The following is a 25,237-nucleotide window of genomic DNA, read 5'->3' on the forward strand; positions in this document are numbered from 1 at the left end:
GCTGGCTATCATTCATGTTTTTTTTAATATACATACAGTATATATGGTTGCATTCCATATAGAAATTGAATACAATTCCTTCACATTCAATGTATTGCAATACACATTACTGTGTGTGCAAACAGACAGCTCTTTGTCAACGGCAAGGTAAGCCAGTCACATGCCTGCAGGCATTGTGGGCTTGTCCTTTCTGCATTCATCGTCGAGCTGCCTGCGCTTTTTTCGGAGCATTCCCTTAGAGGATATCACACAGGGAGGAACAGAATGAGGATCCTTTCACTGCTTCTGCTGGTAGGCTTCAAATGTTCAATTATGATCAGTGCGATTAAGGCCGCTTCATGAACAAGCACGGTTTAATTGTACGTTTCAGAGTAAATATCTGAATATTCTTATCCCAAAATAGTAATTGAGATACTTGCATGTCGGTGTTTACCTGTAACTTTGGAAATGCTCATCGAGAGGTGCTGCATGCACAAGACTTTTAGGTATTATTGAAGGTTTTGCTGGAAAGGCCCAGGGGTAAATGAACAGAGAAATGAAGACCAACCAGTTCTGTGCCTTAAGTTTTGGAGACGTGTTGCAGACGGAGAATTTCATTATAGAACCTGTTAATTTGCGACAATTATTAAATTCAAAGATCGAATTACAATGCATGTTCTATTATTATATTAGTTACATGTTCAGTCTTGTTATGCTTCATTTAAATATATATATTAGTTACAATGCGTGACTGGGTCAATCTTGAAATGTGCTGATGTAGAACTTTGCTCTAGATCTTTGCTTGAAACTTTTCAAGGCAGCTGATGAGAATTTGTTTTATTAATATTGAGGATGCCCTATGATGGACTGGCAACCAGTCCAGAGAATATGGATGGATCAATTGTCGAATAATACTGAGGGATGAAACCAATAAAGGATTTTGTATAGCACCAGTTTACAACACAGTTAACTCAGAGTGTAAAATCAACTCAAGTCAAAATCTTATTAAAATACATTTTGAGTATCGTGGACTAAAAGAACCTTTTAACAGAAATTAATCGTTGAGGGAAGTACCTGTCTAAACGGGTTCAGCTATTCATATTCCGTGGCTCAGTTAGTCGAGCAGCTCATCTATGAATGAAAAGTGTCCTTGGGCATGTCACTGAATCCAAAGTAGCTCCCATTCAAGGTCAATCACCTTGCATGTCATCGGTGTGTGAGTGTATGCATGGATGGGTGAATGTGACTAACAGTGTTAAATGCACTGAGACCGTTAAAGCAAAGAAAGACACTTTATAAGTGAACTGTAGTTACCCTGAAGCGTGTTTATCAATGATGTGACGATCTGCTCCATACGTAGGAACCTTAGGTTCCTCCTGGCATGCAAACTAGTCACCATTCTATCAAATATAATCATAAACATGAGCATAGTTTGGGTGTGGCTCTGATTAGTGGGTTACCTGTTCTCAATGTACTTGCAAAGGTTACTCTTGGACTCCAACTTACTCTCTGGGTCCAAAGTTCGAGGGATTAATTGATGGCTTTAAATCGGCTTTATGTGTGAATGTGTAAGTGGGTGACAACCTGTCTCTCTGTCAATCCTGTGATGGAATGGCAGGGCGCACCCTGCTTTACACTCTACATTCGCACGATGAATAGGGTGTGTATAAAAGATGGATGGATTAATGCATAATGTGAGAAGCACAAATACCCGAGTTACTGTATTTGTAATTATGTTTTGAACGGCCTCTTTTTATTACTAATGTGCAAAACATTAAGAAGCCTGGTTTCCACTTGTATTCTTATCACAAGTACATAACATAAATCACTTTTAAACTAATATGTCTTGATACGTGAAGGTATTTCTCTGTATGCCTGCGCTGTAGTAAAAGGGTGACTTTAGTGTTTGCCTGCGTGACTTCTGCCCCAGTGTGTATTGGAAACATGTCAACTCGGGAAAAACATACAATGGAAAGCCAGAGAGATGACTGTAAGAAAAGAAACCTCAAAGACAGACAATCTGTATACATGAGCTTCTCTAAAAGTTTTTAATATATTGATTTCCTGCATTTTGAACTATTTGTCCCTCACTTGGACCACTGTAATTTTCTGCTTTAATAGCTGTGAACGAGATGGACCTTAGTGCCTCCGTGGTGACATGTGGCGCTCGTACTGAATACACAGGATCCGTCTCTAAAACAGTCTTTGTCTTTGACGGGCCTTGTTTTTATTGGCTCTCTTTCCATGGCAGTGCTAATCAAGGCAGAAAAATGCTTTTTCATTACTTTTGTGCTCTTAATGTGATTTTAATACGAATTGATTAATTATCACGGCTGTCACTATAAACCAGAAGGACATAATACTTGTGTGTGTTTTTTTCCCCCGAAAGGTTTGAACGAGGTGTGACAACACTGACTCTTGTTTTTCTCATTTGCATGTAGGTTGCGGTTGCAGCACCAGCAGAGTCTCATGATTCCACTTCCAACAAACGTGCTCAGCAGGTAACTGACTTTTGTTTTACAAGTGGAATGTTTTCCAAAGACAGTATTTATCATCATTTTTGTATTTATTTATATTTTGTTCACGCTTCATCAGGATGTTTTGGTGCGTTCCAAGAGACGATGGGTATTGTCAACAATCGACCTGGAGGAGGAAAAAGAGGCAGACTACCCCATTAAAATTTCACAGGTGAAAATCAAAAAACCCAGAAGTGGAGTGACCATCAATTATAGCAGCAAAATATTCTTGCCGAGTTTAATCTAACATTCAGGTTTGACTTTCTCAACCAGCTGTTTAATGACAAGACTCCGGGAAAAAACTACAAGTTCCAAATAAATGGGGACGGAGTGTCAGAAGGCATTTTCACCATTGATGAAACAACTGGAATTGTCTTTGCAAACAAACCCGTCGACAGAGAGAAAAAAGACATCTACCACGTGAGCGAGCGACTCTGCTGAGAGTAAGTTTATACAGGTTAAATGTATTCGGGGAAAATAAAGTAATAATGTGATCCACAGATCAAATTTGAAGTCTTGGAAAGAGAAACCGACTCGCAAATAGACAAAGAACTCGCGTTTGATGTTGAAATAGCTGACATAAATGACAACGCACCTTTGTTTCGCCAACCAAAAATCGTAGTCGACGTGAAGGAAAACATGCCAGAGGGTGAGTAAACACTTTGGGAGTGACTCATGTTGACTTATCTGCATTTAGCCACAGGATATCACGTTGTAGTGAAATAGAAAAAAGAAAAGACATAAAAGGTGTTTTCTCTCCAACACATCTATTATCTCGGATTTCCTTCATCTTCTTGCAGGATATTTGCCAGTGCAGCTGAAAGTAACAGACATCGATCAGGCCAACACGCCCAACTCTGACTTTAGCATCACAATGCTTTCACAAACACCCGTGGAGCCCAAGATTGAGGTGGAACGGCTTGATGGCATTATGGCTCAACTCACCTTCACCGGATGTTTTGACTACAACGTACGACAACTTGGTGACTTGTGTCTAAATCACAGAGAAACATGCAGATAATGCAATTGATTTAAAACATTTATTTTTTTTTTTACCTGTCTTTTCAGAAACAAAAGCAATATCAAATTATTATTGAAGCAAAAGATCGTGGAGAACCACCACTTTCCTCGACTACTGTTGTTATCATTAATATTCAGGATTCTAACACTCATCAACCAACGTTCAAACAAAGGAAGGCACGTACTTTACTATTGGTAATATTTAAGATTTTCTAACTTATGCTGCTGATTCATAATGTTATTTTTTGGGGTTTGTTTCTAAAGTATGAGGGTGAGGCCCAGGAAATGGCGACCAAATCAAATATCCTGAGAGTGTCGGTGGAAGACAAAGACACCCCGAACACTGATGCCTGGCGCGCCAAGTACTTCTTCATCAGTGGAAATGAGGATGAAACCTTCACAATTGAGACGGACCCAGAAACAAATGAGGGTGTTCTAAGTGTTGTCAAGGTAATTCCTGATTTTCGTGCGTTACTTCCTCATTGAGAGCAAAATAACAGTCCAACAATCTTTCATCACAAACACAAGAAACAGGAGTTGTATGAATCAGAAAACCTGAACTTGTATGTTCATTTCAGGAGAAGAATTATGAAGAAACGACTCTGAAAAACCTGAAGATCGGAGTAGAAAATGTTGAGCCCTTATTTGTTTGTAAAGATGGAAAACCAGTTAGTGCAACGCTGCTTCCAAGCCCAGATTCAGTCACTATTGCAATGAAGATGATTGACGGCAACGACCCACCATCATTTGGGAAAGTGAAGACTGTTGTGTACATTACGGAGGAAGAGGAACCTGGACAACTGTTGTTCACTCCAGATGTTCACGATGAGGACTCTACAAACATCAGGTAGAACATAAAGCATTTCAATCACTCAGAAGGAGAAATAACTATTCTTATTGAATGACTGATATCATTGGCTGTGCATCAACCCTCTCTGACGCATGATGGCTACTGTACATTTCAAGGGAAGGATATCATATATATTATACTGTGTTGTAGTACCATAAATGTTTTAAAATTACATTCGTCTTTTGTCTGTTAAAACCTTTACGCCGTTGGGCAGGTATGAGCTGTTAGACGACCCCGCTGGATGGGTGACCATTGATAATGCAACTGGAAAAATCACATCAATCAAGAAGATGGACCGCGAGTCGCCCTTTGTTGATGAAAACAACATCTACTCAGTTGTTATTGGGGCCATAGACGACGGTATGAGGACGCTGTCATTAGAGACGTACCGGATCTTTGGCTTACCAAATACATCCAATAATGAACTGATGGTTTTGTCGTTTCACAGGTGAACCTCCGGGCTCCGCGACGTGCACCATCCAGATGCACTTGAGGGACATCAACGACAACAAACCCCAGCTGATCAACGAAACCACCTACCTGTGTGCAAACAAGGATAACAAAATCATGATACCTGCCAAGGATGCTGACCAAGACCCTTATAGTGGGCCTTTCACCTTCACCCTTGGGGGAGACGAAAATCTGAAAGACTACTGGAAACTAAGCCCCTCCTTCGGTTTGTATGCTCCTGCAATGCCCACTCACTAAGAGAGGCATCTGTTTAAAGTAATACAGACACTTCACATCCCACTTTACATCTTCCTTCAGGTATGGCGTGCGGCCTAATTAGTGTGAAGTCCCTTCCTTACGATAACTACTCCATACCCCTGCACATTGAGGACCAACAGAACCAAGACGGAGAACAGACTCTACACATAGTGTTGTGTGACTGTGGAGATAAAGACGTTTGTCGTGACAAACTGCCACTCTCATCCGGTTTTGGACCTGCCGCCATTGGACTGCTTATCGCAGGATTGCTTTTATTTTTGTGTGAGTATGGAGATCAGTCACTCCTTGATTTGTAGACAAAGCTTCCAGATTGAAATGATCCAAATGTCACCACACATAATGACAGGCATCTTACCTTGTGCTCAAGTTTACCGCGTGCAATGATCCGGATCCAAACATTACTTATGGCAAATTAAAATGACTCCAAAATATTTTTAAATAGAAAAAGGATGAACAACACTGCGTTTGCTTGTGGTGGAGTTATGGGGAAATCTAGTCATGTCATATATTTAATACATTTTCATATCTGTCCACAGTACTGCTACTTGTTTTTATGTGTGACACTGGAAATAAGACATTTGAGTATATGGAAGTCGACGAAGGCAACCAGACTCTGATCAAGTACAATCAGGAAGGAGGGGGCGCTGCATGCACGGTAAGGTCATTTTGTGTTCACAAATATATGTATATACACACACACACACACCACCAGAAGCTAATATTGTCTAAAGCCCTTTGAATTTTTTGATTTTTCTTTCCTGCCAGGCTGAACCCACTCTGATTCTGACACCTACAAGTGACGTAAATGTAATGCAGGAGATCCAACAGGCCAACTTACGGGTACGCCCTCTCTTAACACGACACTGTTGTTATTGGGCTCAAAATAAGGGTTTGGTTATTTTTTGTGTGTGTGAGGACATCTGTGTTGCGCCAGTTTCTTGCTACTTCTTTAATAAATACTGGAGTGACTTTGTTGTTTACCGCAAATATAAAGTAGCCAGTTATTTGACAGTACTGCTTCTGTGTTACTTCCAGTTGTCTCTCTCTCAATTTCAGACTAACCAAGGTTCAGTTGTAGTTATATCAATTATTTGCAGGAAGATGCTCGATAATCTTAACGTTGGGGTTACTTTGGCAAGATCAAAAATTAAATCAGATTTATAAGCTGATGACAATGAGAATAAGCAGTGGAACATAAAAAACACACAACAGAGATGTCCTGTAATGCTATGTTAATGTTTGAGGCTGCGAATACAAAGAAATTTCTGGGGATTAGGGCAAATAATATATGTCAAGGGGGCTGGGTTAGTTCAGGACCTCCTCCATTACACAAGAGTTTGGTTAAATAGTAACTAGTTGTGCCTCATCAGAGAAAACTGCCTCAGGAATGCTTCTGCAAACATTGGGCTTGGTAAGTAGGCAATAATAAATAACCCGGAACTGTCTTGAGTGTTGACACATTTGGCAAAAAAGAAAACTCGGTGAGTGATGAGCCTACTGACACGTCTAACAAACGTATTGTTGTTAAAGCAAAGCACATTAATCAAAAATACTGGTGGACAAATGGGAGTGTATGCAAGTTTGTTTGTTTTTTTCACTCATTCAGATCTTGTCTTTAGTCTTTACTCTACAGTTGCTGATCCTCAGTTCAAACAATGAACCAGTCCAAGTCGCTCATGAGCAAGAGAAATACCAAGTCAGGATTAGGCTGCTGATGCACGTGACCGCCGTGGTAAAGAGTTTTTCCACTCATGTCCAAGTAAATAGACAAAAACAAACATGACCTCCAGAGTGGTATGACTCCCAGTCCATATTGTAGTTCTATAGTCCATATTGGTAGTTTAAGCATCTAATTCCTCATCTGTCCATACGGATGTCGTGTACTCTCCACCATTAATGTTTATACTGTAGAGTTCTCTGCACATGTGTGTGTGGTTTCATTACAAAAACAACCAATGGCGCCAACTCAGCGCCTGACACGCTAATTACATTGTTTTCAAAACGTTGCCGTGTAAAGGCAAAACTTTTCTGGAACAAAGACGCAAAAACGACGCATTTTCACTTCAAAAGTTGTCGAGTAAACTCCGGCCTAATAAAGCATGCTTCCTTTCTTCTTCTCTTCAAGGGAATATAAAAGTTCAGAGTTAACTGTGTTTCCACTGCGGCCTGAAGTCCTCGTATTATTATGCAAATCAGGTCAACGACAACGAGAAAAACAATTAAGACAAATTTGCAACACCTTCGGTCAAAAGGCCTGTTTTTATTGTGCTTTACTGAACAAGCTGTAATATCAAGGCAGATCCAAAATGTCCTCCATTGGATTGATGATTAAAAACTGAAATAAAGACATAAGAGTAGTCACCCAGTCAGATACGTTCAGCACTGCGGATCCCAACCCAGACATGTCTATACCTTTCGAAAGTAAAAGCATCTTTACCAGGGACCTTTTTAAATGCAGCTTATTTAAAAACCAAAACAGTTGTAGTTACTCACAGGCACAGAGTATAAGGCGTTTTCAACAGATAAGTATCTACCATCTAAAAGTCAATTTTAATGTTTCTGACAAATGATCAATTGGAGACTTAGATCATGCGACAACATGTGGTGACGTAATAAATGGGTAAATAAAGTCCACCAGATTAATTGTTTTTCCTTCACTGTCTTGACAGTGGTCGGAATGACAGGCAGGCGGGCATATCATTTGAAAGTTGCAAAGACATTGCTGAAAAGCAAATGACCGGATACATCCAAGGTTGAGTAATAAGTAGGTCAAGCTGCGAAACGTAATCGTACCAGGACATAAATAAAGCACCTTGAAGATTTAATCTGCCTATGTGATGGAAAGAGCAATGAGAAATGGATTATACTTCCATTTTAGGAATTAGGTTGTTTTTTGTTTTTTTTCTTGGGTCATGTCAGGTTGCCCAGTTCTCATCAATGTCATGTCTCCAGAAGGTTTTATGACACATATGCTTGATTCTACCTAAAACTGTCTGGATTCAGTTTTGAGTGGCCACATGCCAAAGGTCAGAATCCCTTCAATCCCACGCTTTTCATTTCTCAACCCCAAGAAATAGTTAAGAGCTAAGACACACAATGTCAACTCCAGCTGCACTAAAACACTTTAATCTTTAATATTTGTGACCTTCATCAATTTGTTCTGCTCAAACAGACGACTGAGGCGGGCCGAGGATTGGCTGAGGTTGATGAGTACAACAGGGCAGAGTTTAGTACGGTGAGTAAGACGTGTTAAATTATTCCCTTTTAAATACTTCAAGTTCCAGTGCTGATTCAACGTGTTGTGCTGGACTGAAAATGCACAAACGCTCCCCGTCAGTATTTTAATAATATGTAGCGAACCGTATATAAATCATCCTGTCATCACTTCTTTGTTATCACCCACAGCTCAACTCGAACTTCCAATCAATGGGCACGTACAATCAAACAGAGACTTTCAGAAGCCAAACCAGCCAAAACATTCAAAACACGCAGAGCATGGTGAGTGATTGTAGCTGCAGGGACAGCATGCTACAAAACTGCTGCTGTTTGTTTCCTCCTGTCATACTGACGAACTGGCGCAGCGCATTTATAACCACAAGAGGGTGCTTTAATGTTTATTTTAATGAGGCACAATAACTGCAAGAAGATTTTTCACACTGCTTGTGAGATTTTCGCTTCTGAAAGGTACAAAATCAAATGTTTTATATGTTTATTTTAGAGATTAATGGAAGGAATCTCAATGCAGAGTAACTTAAATCTCGCAAACTCTTACCATTCAGGTAAAGTGAGATGAGGTCACATTAACAGTTTGCTTGTTTTCTTTGATTTAGAACTCCACGTGGGGCGCTTCCAGGAATTCCAGAATGAACTACAATGTAAGTCGTGTTCAGGGTTAACATTTTTTAATGGAGTAAAATCAACAAAGCGCACATGTTATTATGCTATTACTCCTATATATGCATATTACTTCTCCTCTTTCAGTCGGGAGGCTCATCAAACTATCGACGCTCTGTCAGCCTGCAGTCAAATCAACACGTGGCAGATCGTATCGAAAGGGTAAGAGAGGTTCACATCAGTTCAAACATGGGTAGAAAATATTGGTTTGTATCCATCCAACATGCAATTTGAAAACACTCTTCCTACTTTTTGACAAAATTTTAATTCAGAAATTTCTACACCTCCAGAGACTTTATGTGATTGATGGAAACAACGAAGAAGTGTCAGTGGATCGGCTCTCCAAGTTCGCCTATGAGGGCCAAGGCAGCAAGTGCCAGTCACTGGACGAGCTGTCGCTCGTCAACCTGGACGACGACTTGCAGTTTGTGGATGATTTGGGACTAAAGTTCGAGACCCTTGGAAGGATCTGCCAAGAGACCATTGAGGAAAAAAACATACAAGTTTAAATCCACCGCTGGGATGTGTATTTTATAAATGCTCATGTCTTTTTGCATGCGCTTTAATTCTTGGGCGAGGTGTTTGAATTAGTTCATCTGGAGCAACAAAAAAACAAAAAAGCTTTTTTACTTTGTCAGCTTCATCAACAAGCATCTTCAACATTAAAACAGCTCTGTCATAAAGGACCAACAGTTCACTGCAGCAGTGCAAATACAGCAGTTATGTTACCACACTAGTAGTCGACAGTACAACACGTTATATTAGGATTATGATACACGGGAAAATATGATAAGATTCCCACAAGCCTTTTACCCAAAAGGCCGTCATGTGAACAGCACGACTACTGAAACTCACAGTAACAAAAGAAACCGGCGATTGCTTTTGTTGTTACGTAACCAGGGTGGCTGCACTTCTAAGGAACTATACTGTTTGTTATTCTGGGAATACGTTCGATCAAGGAACGCGACATGAATGATGAACTACGGCTTCCCTAGAATTAAGGCCCTGAAGAACTGACTCAGCTTTTTTGGCACTGCGATCATGGCATCATCTGGGAAGACTATTGGTGGAGGTAACAACCAACAGCAGATGGATAGTTGTTTTTTTTTAAGTAGTTTTTTTATTTTCTTTGAACTACAAGATGTGTTTTAAGCGCGGCACTGCACGTTGGCACTCATGGATAAAATGATGACTATGTGGCTTTTTGCTTTTGCTTATTTGGCGATGCAGTTCATGCTCTGAACATCCCGTCATGCGCTGATGAATTTAAACTGAACCGTCAGCAGGCGTGTTTACTTTTTCAACGTTTCATTCTACTGCTGACAAAACACTGATCGCTAACGCTTCCCAGCAGATTGATTTAAACTCTGGGGGGTTAAGTCAGGACAGTATTAATATGAAACATAAATATTATGAAAGAGTTCATGTGTAGAAACAGGGATATTTTATTGATGGTAAGATTTCTTTTAAAATTTTTATATTTCTGCCAGTCAGATTTCTCCTCAAAGTCAAAGAAAGTCAACAGGGTAAAGAAATCTTTCCCTGGCAACAGCAATAATATTATTTTTGACAAAATACCAATAGTGTGGCTTTTTGTGGATTACCTGGGTATACAGCAATACTGAGTTAACAATGTCTTTTTTTATACCACTACTGTATATTAACTTTTTGTGAAAGTTTGTCTTAATGTGTAATTTTAGACAACAAATAAATGTTAGAAATTCAAAATAAATTAGCAGTTGCCATTCTTATTGGTCAAATGAAAATACATTTCTTCGTGGTGAACTTTTCAACTTTATCAAAGGCTGAACTACCAAAGTGTGAACAGACAAATATAAATGCAATCTTAAGTTTCAGCACGCTTGCACAAGTGAAATTAAACACAGACACACACACACACACACACACACACACACACACACACACACACACACACACACACACACACACACACACACACACACACACACACACACACACACACACACACACACACACTCTCTCTCTCTCTCTCTACAATACTGTACAGACATGTCAAAAAATCAAACAACAGACTGGAAAATATATATAAAATATATTTACATTAGTCCTTGTTATTTATTTTATAATATAATATTTGAAAATGTGGTTTAAGTTTCTTAACCCCTGATGTACAGATATTTGTCAATGAATGTAGAAGATATATACTTAAAAAACTGTAACTGGACACTGCTTTTGGCCTTTATGGTCGACAGCAGTCACATTATCCAAAATACTATTCGCCCTTTGAGCACAACCATAATGTTGATGTGGCTCCATTTTTAAAATGAGCTTGACACCCTTGCAATTTTCAGTTGACGACGTGTGTGTGTGTGTGTGTGTGTGTGTGTGTGTGTGTGTGTGTGTGTGTGTGTGTGTGTGTGTGTGTGTGTGATAACGCCAACTACAAAATATTTGAGACAATTGGCAACATGTTGGGGAGCGAAGGAGGTAATGTCTAAACAAAATCTCAAAAAGTAATATTATAGTTAGAATAAAACAAGTAACACTGGAATCGAGAAACGTTAAACAGCATCTCATTTTGAAAATTAAAGATAGATCTACATATATGTTGGAAAAATTGGAAAATGACTCGTGTTTCATGGATGCAGAGATTCTCAGAAATCAATAAGGGGAGAAAATATACTTAATAATGGTGGAACAACTAAAAAAGACATGAAAGATCCAATAGGACAAAATAATATCAAATAATTCAGACTTCTTTTTTTTTTACCCCCCAAAAATAAGCCCCATTTAGACACAAGGAAATTCACAATGCTTTATAGGGAAATAAAGGAACTACTGTACATTCAAACAAAGAAAATTTGAAAATGCATTAAAAGGCAGAATAAATAGAGATGTCTTTATTAAAATAAAGGTAATGAAATAAATAAAATCGATTGTTGATTGTAAAGCCTGTGCAAATCTTAAAATTTTAAGGGCTGATGTAAAAGAAGTGAGTGTGTCAGCAGTCCTCAGGGCTGGAAGCGTCATATTGTACAGGTAAATCTCTGATGACTTTAGGCCCAAAACCATTCAAAGTGTCTGGGATTTTCAAGTTCTTAGGCAGCACGGCCTTGGGAAGTTTATGATTAAGAAACAACTGAAAGTGCTCCGAAACAATTGTGGGAGAACACAAATATAAGTAAACCACATATGTAAGTCGAATGCAAGTAGAAGCAGCTTTATGCGAAACACAACCCAAAAGTACCTCCTGAACTTTGACATGTTCGGGAGCTGGGATTGCAATCGCTTCCACTCTCCCCCAAAAAAAGCCTCATCTGATATGGATTCAACTTGTTGCAGGCAGCAGAGCTGTCACAGAATTGTCACTGAGGAGAATTAAGGAAAACTGAGCTGAGAAACATTTCTTGTCTTTCTGTGAGCAGAAGCAACAGCTTCCTCTTTCTTTCTGATTATGTGAAATTGGCTCAATGCCGGATGGAGTTAAGGTGTGGCGCAATAAGTGACATATGCAAATCTTAAAGCCTGAACTTGTTTGACAGCCATGCCTATACTTCTAAAGAAACTTGGCTTCAAGGTAACCTTTAAAGCCTTTCTCTTACAAAATGGGAACATTTGATTCTAAACACATGGTGAACTCCTGATCCCATGAAGTAGACTTGGGGTCTTGGTTCACAGGTTTGAATTCCACTGCCAACAGGTCACCACTGGAGGAGCCTATACTACGACCTGTGATAAATACACCCAGGACATCTCTCTTGTTTCCCGGGTTTACTTGCCCAGGCATGCTCGATCCTTTTTAGAGTTAACACGAAGCCTGTTAACAATTCAGCATGTCAACCCAGACTTTTTCCTTCAGGATCAGTGCACATGAAAGGGGCTGAGTTTGTAGAGTCTTACAAATCGTGCAAACAGTGAACCTCAGCAGCGCTGCTCACTTTACCATAGGGGAGCAAATATTCTCTGGAAATATGAAGAATTACAACACATCCACCAGTAGGGATGGGAATCGAAAACCGGTTCTGACTGAGAACCGGTTCCGATTGATCAATTCCATCGGAATCGTACACCTTGTATGTGTTCGATTCTTCTTAACGATTCATTCCCAGCATGCCGTCAAGTCGCGTTGCGGTATGTTGCATGACGTCACACACTGCGACGCAGACCTCCTTCAACCAGGAGAAAACATGGAGAGGAAGAAGGTCTAACTACAAAATAATACGATACGTTAATACATGTTCACTCACCACGTCCTGAATCCACAGAGTCCACAGCCTCTCTCCTCACAGCCACAAGGTCCAAGTTAAAAAAAAAAAAAAAAAGTCTCGGTGCAAATCCCGGCAGGAGCCTTTCTGTGTGGAGTTTTCATGTTCTCTCCGTGTTCTCTCCTAATAATGAGGGACTTTTAATAAATGAACTCTGCCGTCAATCTGTCCCGTGTAGTGAATGTCTGCTCCAACGAGCCGACAGCGTAGACATATGCTAGTAGATCTTTCTATATGTATGAGCCTCTAGTTTTCACACCATACAGTAGAAAATTACTACTAGAGTATGTCTACTGTGTAAAGATACACAATCTAGTAGAGGATAACTACTGTATGTCTATGTATTAGATCATTCTGTGTTGAAAATCCCCTCAAAAAAAGCACCAACACGATATGAAAACAGCTTTCCCTGCAGACCGAGAGAACTCGTTCCTCCTCCTACGTCACTTCCACATTCCTCTCCAGTCTACGACCTCCCAGAGAGGGTTAACTCAGCTCAAAATTTTAAAAAGTGTAAATTCCAGGGGGCATCCAATGAAGGCAAATACACATTTGATTGTTCTTTTTTAAGGGAAAAATTATAATTCAAGTTTCATGTTTGGAAAAAATACATTTGTTCCTTTTGGTGCAGAAGATTGTGTAAAACTGCTTTTTTTCCTCTCCCAAAAAAATACTCAGGAATCACTAGAAGAATTGATAAAATCTTAAAAATCTTTAAAAAAAATAATATTAATAATTTAAAAAAATCGATCAGAGAATTGATAAAGAATCGAATCGTTAAACAGAATCAAAAATGGAATCGGAATCGGAAAAATCTTATCAATTCCCATCCCTATCCACCAGGCTAAAAGCAACACTGTTGCCAAGTCCAAAGCCCGATCACACCCAACTTGTTAATGCGTGACTTTGTGAGATTATTCAATATTAAATTATTGGACAATGTAAACGGGCACGGCACTGTGATCACTCAGTTTCACTTGATTACAGCACAAACGTATTAGGCAGAGCTTCCTCACTGCTCTGTTGTCAGTTGATATTTTCCTTTGAGTTGTTCTGAGGCTGTTTCCCACCGTGTGAGTACGTTTGGTGTTGGAATATCAACTCCGCACCTGTCAGGCGTGATCATTATTATAAACCTCATTCTTCCAAACGCGGCCCTGGTGTAGCTAAACAGACCGGAGTCAAGAACAAAAACAAAAACATCATTTGAAGCCCCAGTAACAAGGCATTATTTTATTACGTCAAAAAGCTAAAAACTCTTTCGCCTCTGAAACAGTACACCAATCAGGATTATCTAAGAATGGGCAGGCCATTTTACAAGAGATCTGATTGGTCAGGAGGCGGAGCTGTTACACTCGCTGTGATGTTATAGAGAACGTCATCTGAGGCCTCATCTATAAAACCATTGTGTAGGATTCCAACAAAAGATGTATGTGCACCCAAAAGCTGAAAATGACGTGCGTCCCAAAAAATTTAGATCGGTAAAACCGTGCGTATGCACATCTGTATGCACTTTCCTTTTTATAGATCACAGTCCAGGAAAATGATATTATTTGGTGGTCACAGTCGTGGCTTCACTAATAAAAGGAAAAAAAACAAGTGATCGGCAGCACGCTGTAAATAGTTAGAGAGCCACAGAAAGATCTGCGACAGCAGAGGTGGAGAAGAAGTGTCTGATCTGAAGGTGGAGGTCAGAGGAGAGTGACATCATGGGAGCAGCACCGGAGCACGCCTCTGAACACAAAAACAGCCCCCACGGTTCTGACGGCCAGCGTGTGCCACAGAGCGTCGTAGAGGGAAGCAGACAGATTTGGTGGCGACCACAGCGGATCGACAAAGTACAGTTTTATCAGTTTATTAAATGTATACATTAAACATTTCAACAGGGACTTGTTAAAAGACTCAGTGGACTTTGTCTTGTGTCCTCACTCACTCTAGAGTTGGAGGCGGTGGGTGACGAGGAGGAGGTCGTCTGTCTCCAGCACCAATGCGTCTTGAGCGCATGGCGGTGCAGCACATCCACACGCGCTATGTATACCCCTTACTCAGAAATTAGACCGATTGCTGCACACCTTGTCACAATTGATAATCAATCAGTGCTATCCACGTACATGTGACATATGAACATCGTGCTGCTGATTCAGTAGTCATGTTCAACTAAAGACACACATCTATACCACTGCAGCTTGGCTGTTTATGATTCCGTAGATCACTAAGTCTGATATGTGATGACATTAAATGTATGAGATGAATCCGGCTTCAATTCACCAGCTCACCATCTGCGCCGCCAGTTTCTCCCGTCGCCAAAACGTGCATGCGCAAGGGCCAAAGTTGGCATACCGGTATGCATATTCCTCCGCAGAAGAAGAAATTTTTTTTCTAGATCACAAACTTTGTGTGTAAGCAACTTTTATAAATGAGGCCCTTGATCCGGAACAGGTTCGACATTCAGAGTAAGTTACCGGGATGATTTAAAAGTATGGGAAAAAAAATCATTCAATGTTTTAACAGACTGGGACTCTAAAGATACCTCTAATGTTTTAGTTTCAACTGATGAATTCATTGGAACATGCCCTCGCAGAGTTGTTATCTCTAAAGATCTTCCAGCGAACAGGAAATGGCAGAGTTGCTCAATCACAGTTCTCTCGAAGCAGCTTTGTAATGCCCACTGGCAATTGGCGTCAGCATCGTTTCCCTTTCGATGGAACCCGTTGCGTGCTGCCCTTGAAAAGTATTCAGATGTTGTTGAATACAGGTTTACATGCAGGAGGGTGTGATCACTGCAGAAACGAGATGCTGGTACTTTCCTGCTATGATTAGTTCAACAAGATAAAATCAGCTCCAAATCCGGTACAAACTGCGTTTTACAGTTTCCAGTGTGCACAGATGCACAGGGAGTTTAGCCTGCACAAACTCTCCTCCATGATCAACTCACAAAGGAATGTCGCCAACTAAACAGAGTGCATCGGAAGCAAACAGCAACTGAGCTTCTTGTTAATCAGGCAAGTTTGAGCACAAAAGAAATGGAGTTGACATTTAATCTTTTTTCAGTGCAATTGTGAATCCTGTCAAAGTGTCATTTCGCAACTTTAGTACTGAATGCAGCAATTATGTGTCACACCAAGACTGAGCCTTCATCCTATTTGCGTTTTCTCTTTTGACCTCATTCCATTGCCCATATACAAAGTGCTTAGGTGCATTGCCACTGCAGAACACAAGAACTGACAGCCTGAGCACACACTACACTTAGAAACGTAGTGTGTCTATCCCCGACGTGTGTGTTGAGGTCAATGGATCATTTTAAGAAACAGGTATGAGACATGGCAAAGCACATATCACAAGGACATTATTCACTATTAAACATCTCCAATTCAAAATGCTGAAGCAACAGTACTGACGGGAAGGAGTTGGGGAGATCACGTCCTCAGATATTAGCTTTAATTCCATCATTCTCTTTTGCTGCAGGATCTCTGACAAGTGGAACGGGAAGTTTGTGATCAGACGTTGTTTCCTGGGATCTGCTGCAGCCTCTCTCCTAGTTTGGGGGTCACCGCCCCGAGTGCTCCTATCACTGCAGGAACCACATCAGCTTTAACCCTTCACATCTCCAAGTAACTTCTCAGGACTTGCCTCCCTCTCAGGAGCTATTTGGTTGAGGTTGACCTCCTTGCCGCCTCCCCATAGTTTCTGTCAGCTGTTAGAAAAGCTTTACCCCCCCCCCCCCCCCCCCCCCCATTTTTATTGCGGTGGGTGTGTTTTAACAAATTACCTGACATACTTGCAGTACTTGCATTTGAAGCATATATTGGCATTTTCGGATCTACAAATGGTTGTTTGCACCACTTCAGAGTACTTTCTCACTGCACTAATATTGTAAGAATCATCATTATATCACAGAAGCAGCACTGTTTTATGATCAAAATATTAAACTGAAAGTTACAGATTTCCGTATATGCCCACTTTTTTTTTTTTTTTTTTTTAAATAAATCTACCTGGCTGAAACTGTAAGACCTATGAGAGGGGATAAGGAAGCCGTTATACTCCTCCCACTCACAGGTATCGTGCTTCATAAAGCTTCCTCTGGCATGCACAAGTATCACTTCATCGGATGAGATACTGACTCCTGAAACAGTACTTTGAAATGGAGATAGCACATCTAACTCTTCTCATCACACTGGTAAGAATTCATTTCAAGTGAGAGTTTTTGACAACATACCATTTGAATTCTTGTTCCAGAGAAGTATTTTTTAAATTTTTTATTCTTTAAAATCATTTAGTGTTTGTGTTTATATGTTTTATTGTTTAGAATAAATGAACAACTTTTAAGTATATCTCAACTAACTAAATTTTGGACTAAAGTGAGCTTAAAGTAAACCAAAGCAAAAATGTAATAAAATAAAAAAAAAAGTGTGTGTATATATATATATATATATATATATATATATATATATATATATATATATATATATATATAATTTTGTGACCACACCGGCTGACTCTGACTGTGTATGCACCAGAGCTGGGCACTTGTGTGAGGAGATCCTCAGTCTTCTCGGCTGTACAATCACAATTTAAAAGAAAATAAAGATATCCAGACGGCTCAGAACTCCTGCGGTGCAATATAAACAATTTTAGGAAAGGAGAAGCACGCCGCCATCAGAAGTGGAGACCGTTGCGTTACGTAATGGAGACCAGAGTGTAGTATCTATATTGTCGTGTGCGTACCCACGCTCTGCCCACGGTCTGCGGACACAAAATGCGGAAAGTATGTCGGGGCTTTAGGCGGACGTCATTTTCAAAAAATTGCTGCGTAAACTCAAAACCTTTCTGAAATGAAAACGCAAAAAAACACATTTTTCACTTGAGCTGGGACTTAATAAGTAACAAAAGACATGCAATGTCTTGCAGTGTGTTGGGGTCCACGGGTCAGAAGATTTGCAACGACAAAAAAGATGGATCATGGACTCTTTTGAAATTCATGAAGGCTATGTCGGAGAATACCCCTACATACTGGGTCGAGTGAGTATTCATCAAGGGCGACAAGCATTCAGTAGCAACATCACAAATGAGATTTATAAGATGCAGTAACATTCCTGCATTTGCTGTTGCCCTGTCTCACGTTCACTCCAGGTTAATATTAAGGATGAAGTACTCTTTTTGAAGATGCATGGCCAAGGTGTGGAACAAGAGCCTCGTAACGTATTAACATTGGATCAAGACACCGGAGAGGTCTGGGTGCTCGGCCCCGTGGACTACGAGCAATTCCAAATGCTTCACGTTAGTCATAAAAGAAAGTGTGTGTGTGTGTGTGTGTGTGTGTGTGTGTGTGTGTGTGTGTGTGTGTGGTGGGGGAGGATTACTTTTTATCCGTTTTTCTTACTTTCCTTACTTAATAGATTCCATGAATCTTGCCTTTGCCTCCACAGTTGACGTTTCAGGCGCTTGATAGGCATAATCACGAAATAAACACACAGCTCGGCATGATAGTATATATTGTGGATTCAAATGACTGCCCACCGACATTTGACCGCGAGACGTATGAGATCAGTGTCAAGGAATCATCACAAGGTAATTGCCAAATGTTAATTTAAGAAATGATCCTTTTGGTATAAAATGTACAATACTTGACAAGAAAGTTTCCTTCTGGTATTGACAGGTACTGATTTGATCACTGTTCGAGCGACGGACAAAGACCTGACGGACACATTTAGACAATTTGACCTTCGAATTGTCTCAGTGAGCCCTCAACAACCAGATGTGGAGTTCTACTTAACAACTCAAGTCTCTCATGGAACTGGAACTTTATCATTTAAAGGATGTTTAGACCATGAGGTGAGAGAACGAATGGTTTGATAGTGTAATTACAACAATGAAGAAGCACTTCTCTATTTTTAACGTCAATTAATTTATACCAAGATAAGAAAATATATCTTTTTTTTTTAGCAAGCAGCTAGATACACCATCATAGTAGAAGCCACAGACCAGGGACAGCACAAAGTGTTGTCCAGCTCCTGCACCATTGTTCTCAACATTGAAGACCAAAATAACCACCTTCCTGTGATCACACAGCAAAAAGTAAGCAGTTATTTGAACAAGCTTATTTTAGCAAGCCGCTTAACAGCCATAGAATTACATTCAAGCCTAATCCCTGTAATTCTTTTCATCAATCCCCAGGCTGTAGTAAGAGTGCGAGAAGACCAGGAAAATGTTCTTCTTTTACGCGTGCCGGTTACAGACGAAGACACCAAACACACACCGTCCTGGAGGGTAACATTTGACATCCAAGAAGACACGGATAACAACTTCAAAATCACTACCGATAACAAGACAAACGAAGGACTCCTGTATATACAAAAGGTATTTTCATCTTCATATTTAGCGATGAAAATGTGCAATACTCAAACGTTCTGTCATCAATGTACGCACGACGACAAACGTAAGTGCAAATGCAATGAACTGACGATCCTAATGGAGGAGGGACACGCCCACTACAAGTGCTGGATGATGGTGATGTTTTTAACGAGTCTTTCACAGCTTGGGCAAAACCAGTGTTGTCTTAGACAAGGGCTGATACAATGACAATGGATTTCGGAGGTGACAGAATAACCCAATGATCAGAGGAAGAATAAGAATAAGAATATGATAAGATTAAGAAAAATTAGAGCAATAAATGATGACGTATCGTCTTAATCTTTCTATTTGTCGCTGTCTCTGGGGGGAGGGAGTGTAAAACACTTTGGGCTGGTTTTTTCCTCATGAACAGAGTTGTATAAATTAATATTGATTGATTGATTGATTGATTGATTGATTGATTGATTGATTGATTGATTGATTGATTGATTGATTGATTGATTGATTGATTGATTGATTGATTGATTGATTGATTGATTGATTTTGTGGGGCAGTGTTTATTACCTCATTATAGGCGGTATATTTGAATGTGGATTTTTGTCCATTGTTTAAATGCGGTCTTGACGTAAGAGGCAGACAAAATGGTTGCACAGATATAAAAGTGAGTGTAAACATCGCCTTGGAACGAAACAAAAATGTGGTTTGCTTCAGTTCACACGGGGACAAGATGTTTCAGAAGCCCCATGCACATTTCAACATTATTTTCCGCACTTTGCTTTTCCTGCAGACTCTGGACCATGAGATGACTCCCGTGAAGAACATCACCATCACTGCGAAAAATGAGATCCCCTTTTATTCGTGCAATGTGCTTAAGCGCAACACCGTGGGTCTTTGGAATGTGGCGTTCAGCGACGTTGCGGGTGATGATGTGGGTGGGACACCACCGGTTCCACCTCGGACCACGCAGCAGGTGACTGTGATTGTGGAGAATGTCAATGAGGCTCCAATCTTTGACCACCCTGACCAAAATGTCATGGTGATGGAGAACATTAAAGCGGGAACGTATCTGAGGACATTTTCAGCGAAAGACCCTGATGTCAGGAGCGCTAACACAATTGTGTAAGCCAATATGTTCCTGTGACTGTTGACAATATGCAGCACAAATATGGAGTTGGATGTCCAACTCAACACATTTATTTTTTTTTTTTCAGATACAAAATAGGAGAAGATCCGGCTGGTTGGGTTACGGTCGACGCCAAGAGCGGAAGCGTAACCACATCAAAGATTTTAGATCGAGAGTCACCTTTTGTCAATAACAGTGTCTATGTGGCCACAATTCACGCAGCTGATGATAGTACGACCCATACCGTATTCATAAATCTCCACAAATACTTTCAATTCATTTCTAAAAGTGCACCTTCCTTTTTTTTTTCCGCTCACAAGGGAAACCTCCAATGACAGGCACCGCTACGCTGAGCATCCGGATCCTCGATTTGAACGACAATGCTCCGTTCTTGGTTTCAAACACAATCGACATGTGCCAGTCTGACAAGCGCTCTCTCGCTCGCATTGAAGGGTCGGACCTGGACCAGGACCCAAACGCCGGACCGTTTAGCTTCAAGCTCCTCGGAGATGTTAAGGACAAGTGGAGGTTAAATCCTTCTCACGGTGAGCTGGAGCTCTCACTGAACAAGCAAAGATGGCATCCTCCCGAGAAAACGATTTCACCGTTTTTCAAGTAAACTGCATTTTCTTACTAATCGACTTAATGATGCCTCCAATAGGGTTGTCAGTCAATCTGGTGAAAGAGAGCATTGTTCATTCTGGACACCATGACCTGATGATAGAGGTGGCTGACCTGCAGGGGAGCACAGCCGTCCACAACCTGTCAGTCACTGTGTGCACCTGTTCAGACCCAACCAAGCCAAACTGCCGCCTGAGAAAATCTACAGTTACTTCCGCAGAAGGAGCAATCGGGATAATTGTATTCAGCCTGCTGCTATTTGCAGGTACGACACATTATGTTGACAATCCTCTCCAGTTTATGTTGTTGTTTGATTTATTTTTTTTAACTTCTCTTCCCATAGAACAGTCAAGGTTTTCTCATGAAGTTGACCTGTGATAGTTTTGCATTTTGTACATGCACATACTTTCTGCGGGTAAAACACCAATAACCGCATTAACTTTTTTCCTGTCGGTTTTTTTTTTAACTCCAGGTTTGCTCCTATTACTTCTTGAGTTCTCATATAAGTCAAATAAAATCCTGCTTCCAGAAGAAGGAATCGGAAATCTGATCATCAGTAACAATGAGACAAAGGGAACTGACTGCGAGGTATTATGGATTTCTTTCTTTTTGCAAGAATTTCAAAGTTTGAATGCAGAGAACTGAAAAGTTATGTTATTTAACATTTAAGATATCAATATAACTTGTAAACGTTGTACTATATGTGCCTATGTTTAAAGGTGACTTTCGACAGGGTTCCAAAAAGCAACCAAATCCAAAAAAACACTCAAATTCAGATTGCATCAGCTAATCGTGTAAGTGCTGAGAAATATACATTCACGTGCACACACAGTAACGACACCCCTCTTCCCATCTTATACTTATCATCATAGATGTCATCGTCTTTTTCAGATGGATGAGAAAGGCATGCTGTCACCTGTATCTCAAACTGAACTTTTACTAAAACAACCAAAACCTAAACAATGGGTAAGCTCATGACGTTGTTTTTACAAACTGGCTTAATTCATGGGTTATAAAAACAGCCTCTGGAAACAGTTCAGTGTTTTTGCACAGTTAACACTGCTCATGGAACTACCAAAAACAACAATGGAAATGATCAAGTTATTAGATATTACATGATTTGGTGTATTAAAAAAAAATATTATTTTCTTCCGTAACACTTGTACTTCTAAGATATAAACATGTAACAGCTGCAAAGTAGTGTGTTATATTTGCCCTAAAGTACAGTATCTGGATTTGAAAGTAAAAAGCTAAGACATATAGATACTTTTGGGCTTTTCATTTTTTCACAAAGTAATTCAACTGTGAATTTTGACATATGGACGTAATTAGAATACTTATTGTTCGACCTGCTCTTTGTTTTCTCTGTAGTTGTACAGCATGGCCCCCAGTGATGTCTCCTCTAGAGACTCCACTAAACACACTCTACTCCGAACCAAAAGATCCAGTTTTGTTGGTGGATCAATGCGCACGGTACTGGAAATGAATGTTGTTGTAAATACTTTCGCCATGCTGACATTATCACTGAGTATTACGAGCAAATTTGAAGAAGCTGTTTTGAATTCTAATCCAAACGGTTCATTTTGCAGGTGATGAGTGCGTCATCAAACGCTGGACTGGGACTTCAGAGGAGGGCATCTAACTATACGGTACTAGATCTACTCTATGAGCTATGGAAGAGGTATTAGGGTCACTCAAGAAAAAAATCCTAGGTGGTAAAAAAACCTTTGTGCACTTAAAAAAGTCAAAATTCAATGCTGAGATTTTGTTTTCATTGAGGAAATCCTAATGCACGGTCAATGAAAGTCTAAATAGCCAGCGCTTGCGACTGCTTCTACAAAATGCATTGCAGGGGGTTTAATGAACTGGTGAAGCGATGCTTCAGAACAGGCTTTAAGCGCATAAACACCGTGCTGTTAACATAAGTATTAGGACTTTGGAGAGACAGTGCAGCCTGCAGCTCTCTGTCACTCTCCACAATGACCGCTTACGGAGTACGAGGGACAGAGGCACCCATCCTGTGTTGCCTGTAGGCTATTTATAAAATGTGTTATTATTAAACAAGGAAATCCTGTGTAAAATCTGATTTTCACAAGCAGTAAGTAACCCTATATAATCAGAATTACGTGATTTAATGCGATTATTTCGGCAGCCACGGGCAAATGAAGAGGGATGGACCAGAGGAGACGGATGTTTCCAGTTTGTGTTAGAAAATTTTTTAAAAATCGACTTTTTTATCAAAGGGCATGATTTATTTATTTATTTTTACCTCTGAAATTTTTATTTTTTTTCTTGAGTGGCTCTAATACTCATCCACAATGAGCACGTATCCGCACCTCGCATATACGATTCTGACAAACAGTATTGTCTACTATTTTACAGAACTGGTTAAATGACCACCAAGTTCGGAGAGCTCTGATAAAAAAGGTAACGATAAATGACTGTGATCATTCTTATAAAGTTACAGTAATTCATTTCTTTTTTTTTTTTTTGTTCTAACATATTCCCCTCTGCTTTTTCTTCACTCCCGTATGTTATAAAAGCTGCGTGAGGCTGAGATTCAAAGCAACAAACTGTATGACCATCAACCTCGTGTGTACGCCGAGGAGGGGGATCCAGAGCCCAGCTTCGACCTTGACGCCATCTCCATCTCGGAGGTCAACTTTGACCCAAACTCAGAGCTGGATTTGAAATTCAAGAAACTAGCCTCGGTCTGCATGCCTATGGACAATCCTCAGGCTTAAGGAAAAAACAGAAGCGCCATTGACCCTTATAAAAGCATCCTAATAAAGCCCCTCTTTACATTGACTGGACTGATTTCACAGAAGCATTATTTCTCCACCGACTCACGAAGAAGTGCTTCAACTTTTAGCACAGTGTCAAGGATTCATCTCGCATCTATAATAATGGTGACAGTTTAAGGATATAATTACATTATGTTACAAGGTCAATGTCCTGATATCAGATTTCATCTCAATTAACAGTTTTCACTTTTCATGAGCGGTATTACCAAAATACATTGTGCTAGATTATATTATGATAAAGACAATAATTTACACTGATCCAGTGGTTATTTTATTTGATCTGGTGTGCGGTGAGAAATATACAGGTGAGAGATTTTGACTAAAATTGTAAAACTGAACTTTACGGATAATCGCTGCTTTGAGAATAAGAGTAATGAGGATAAAAACAAAAGATAACAAAGATATAAACACAAAGAGCTGATTTTATTTTTTTTAAATGCAGTTTTACATAAGTAATAGGTAAGAAAATGAATTGATGGCATTGAGTCAATACTGTTTCATAAACATTTAGTATTGTATGTCTTCACTCAAACACTAACTCTTTATGTATTGAATAGATCACATGATAACTGTGTCTAAACCATAGTCATGTTTACCGATTACTGTTGTACACACGGCTGCACTTGTTACAAACACGTGAATTAGAATTAGTGGAGCTCGACAATGCGGTACCAGGGTTTGGTGATTTATTTCTGTCTTTTTTAAAAAGAAAATTTTAATTTTCACTTTTGCTAAGCACAGTTTTGAGGTTTTACTTCTCTTACATTACTCAAAATTTTATTTTATTCCCTCCGCTGTTTAGTAGAAATGATAACACAAATACTAATTACATTTTCTGAGCGAATGTCAAAAAAAAAAAAAAAAAGCCAGGTGTGCCTCGGGGCAATAAAACATTGCACAAAAGTATGATGGCCACACATGCGTCACAATTCTGTGGAATTTCCACGCTAAAACACCAGGGGCTTGTCAAACCAGTTTTTTCTTGTTACATGGAACCAAAGACATAATGATAATATGTGTGTGTTGTGTGTGTGTGTGTGTGTGTGTGTGTGTGTGTGTGTGTGTGTGTGTGTGTGTGTGTGTGTGTGTGTGTGTGTGTGTAC

At 39.9% G+C, this 25,237-nt stretch overlaps 2 protein-coding genes across 2 annotated transcripts; both read left to right on the top strand.

The window, feature by feature from the left end:
- Window positions 1–233: 233 nt before the first annotated feature.
- On the top strand, window positions 234–10,189 carry cdh26.1 (cadherin 26, tandem duplicate 1). The gene is made up of 19 exons (XM_080469571.1): window positions 234–291; window positions 2,421–2,480; window positions 2,575–2,667; window positions 2,769–2,915; window positions 2,997–3,144; window positions 3,296–3,465; window positions 3,564–3,692; window positions 3,780–3,965; window positions 4,094–4,362; window positions 4,580–4,725; window positions 4,814–5,041; window positions 5,134–5,355; window positions 5,631–5,749; window positions 5,860–5,934; window positions 8,267–8,329; window positions 8,500–8,592; window positions 8,925–8,969; window positions 9,076–9,150; window positions 9,279–10,189. The coding sequence occupies exons 1-19, from the start codon at window positions 265–267 to the stop codon at window positions 9,495–9,497; spliced, it is 2,514 nt and encodes an 837-aa protein (XP_080325697.1). The 5' UTR covers window positions 234–264; the 3' UTR covers window positions 9,498–10,189.
- A 7,059-nt stretch (window positions 10,190–17,248) lies between these two features.
- On the top strand, window positions 17,249–25,011 carry cdh26.2 (cadherin 26, tandem duplicate 2). The gene is made up of 18 exons (XM_080469572.1): window positions 17,249–17,412; window positions 18,144–18,254; window positions 18,366–18,512; window positions 18,662–18,803; window positions 18,892–19,067; window positions 19,179–19,310; window positions 19,410–19,592; window positions 20,374–20,705; window positions 20,798–20,940; window positions 21,030–21,254; window positions 21,371–21,595; window positions 21,803–21,918; window positions 22,050–22,124; window positions 22,222–22,296; window positions 22,702–22,803; window positions 22,920–22,979; window positions 23,713–23,757; window positions 23,874–25,011. Exons 1-18 carry the CDS (start codon window positions 17,377–17,379, stop codon window positions 24,072–24,074), a joined length of 2,526 nt encoding a protein of 841 aa, XP_080325698.1. The 5' UTR covers window positions 17,249–17,376; the 3' UTR covers window positions 24,075–25,011.
- Window positions 25,012–25,237: the final 226 nt, after the last annotated feature.

The sequence above is a fragment of the Lipophrys pholis genome (assembly GCF_963383615.2).
Source record: "Lipophrys pholis genome assembly, chromosome: 8".
NCBI lineage: Eukaryota > Metazoa > Chordata > Actinopteri > Blenniiformes > Blenniidae > Lipophrys > Lipophrys pholis.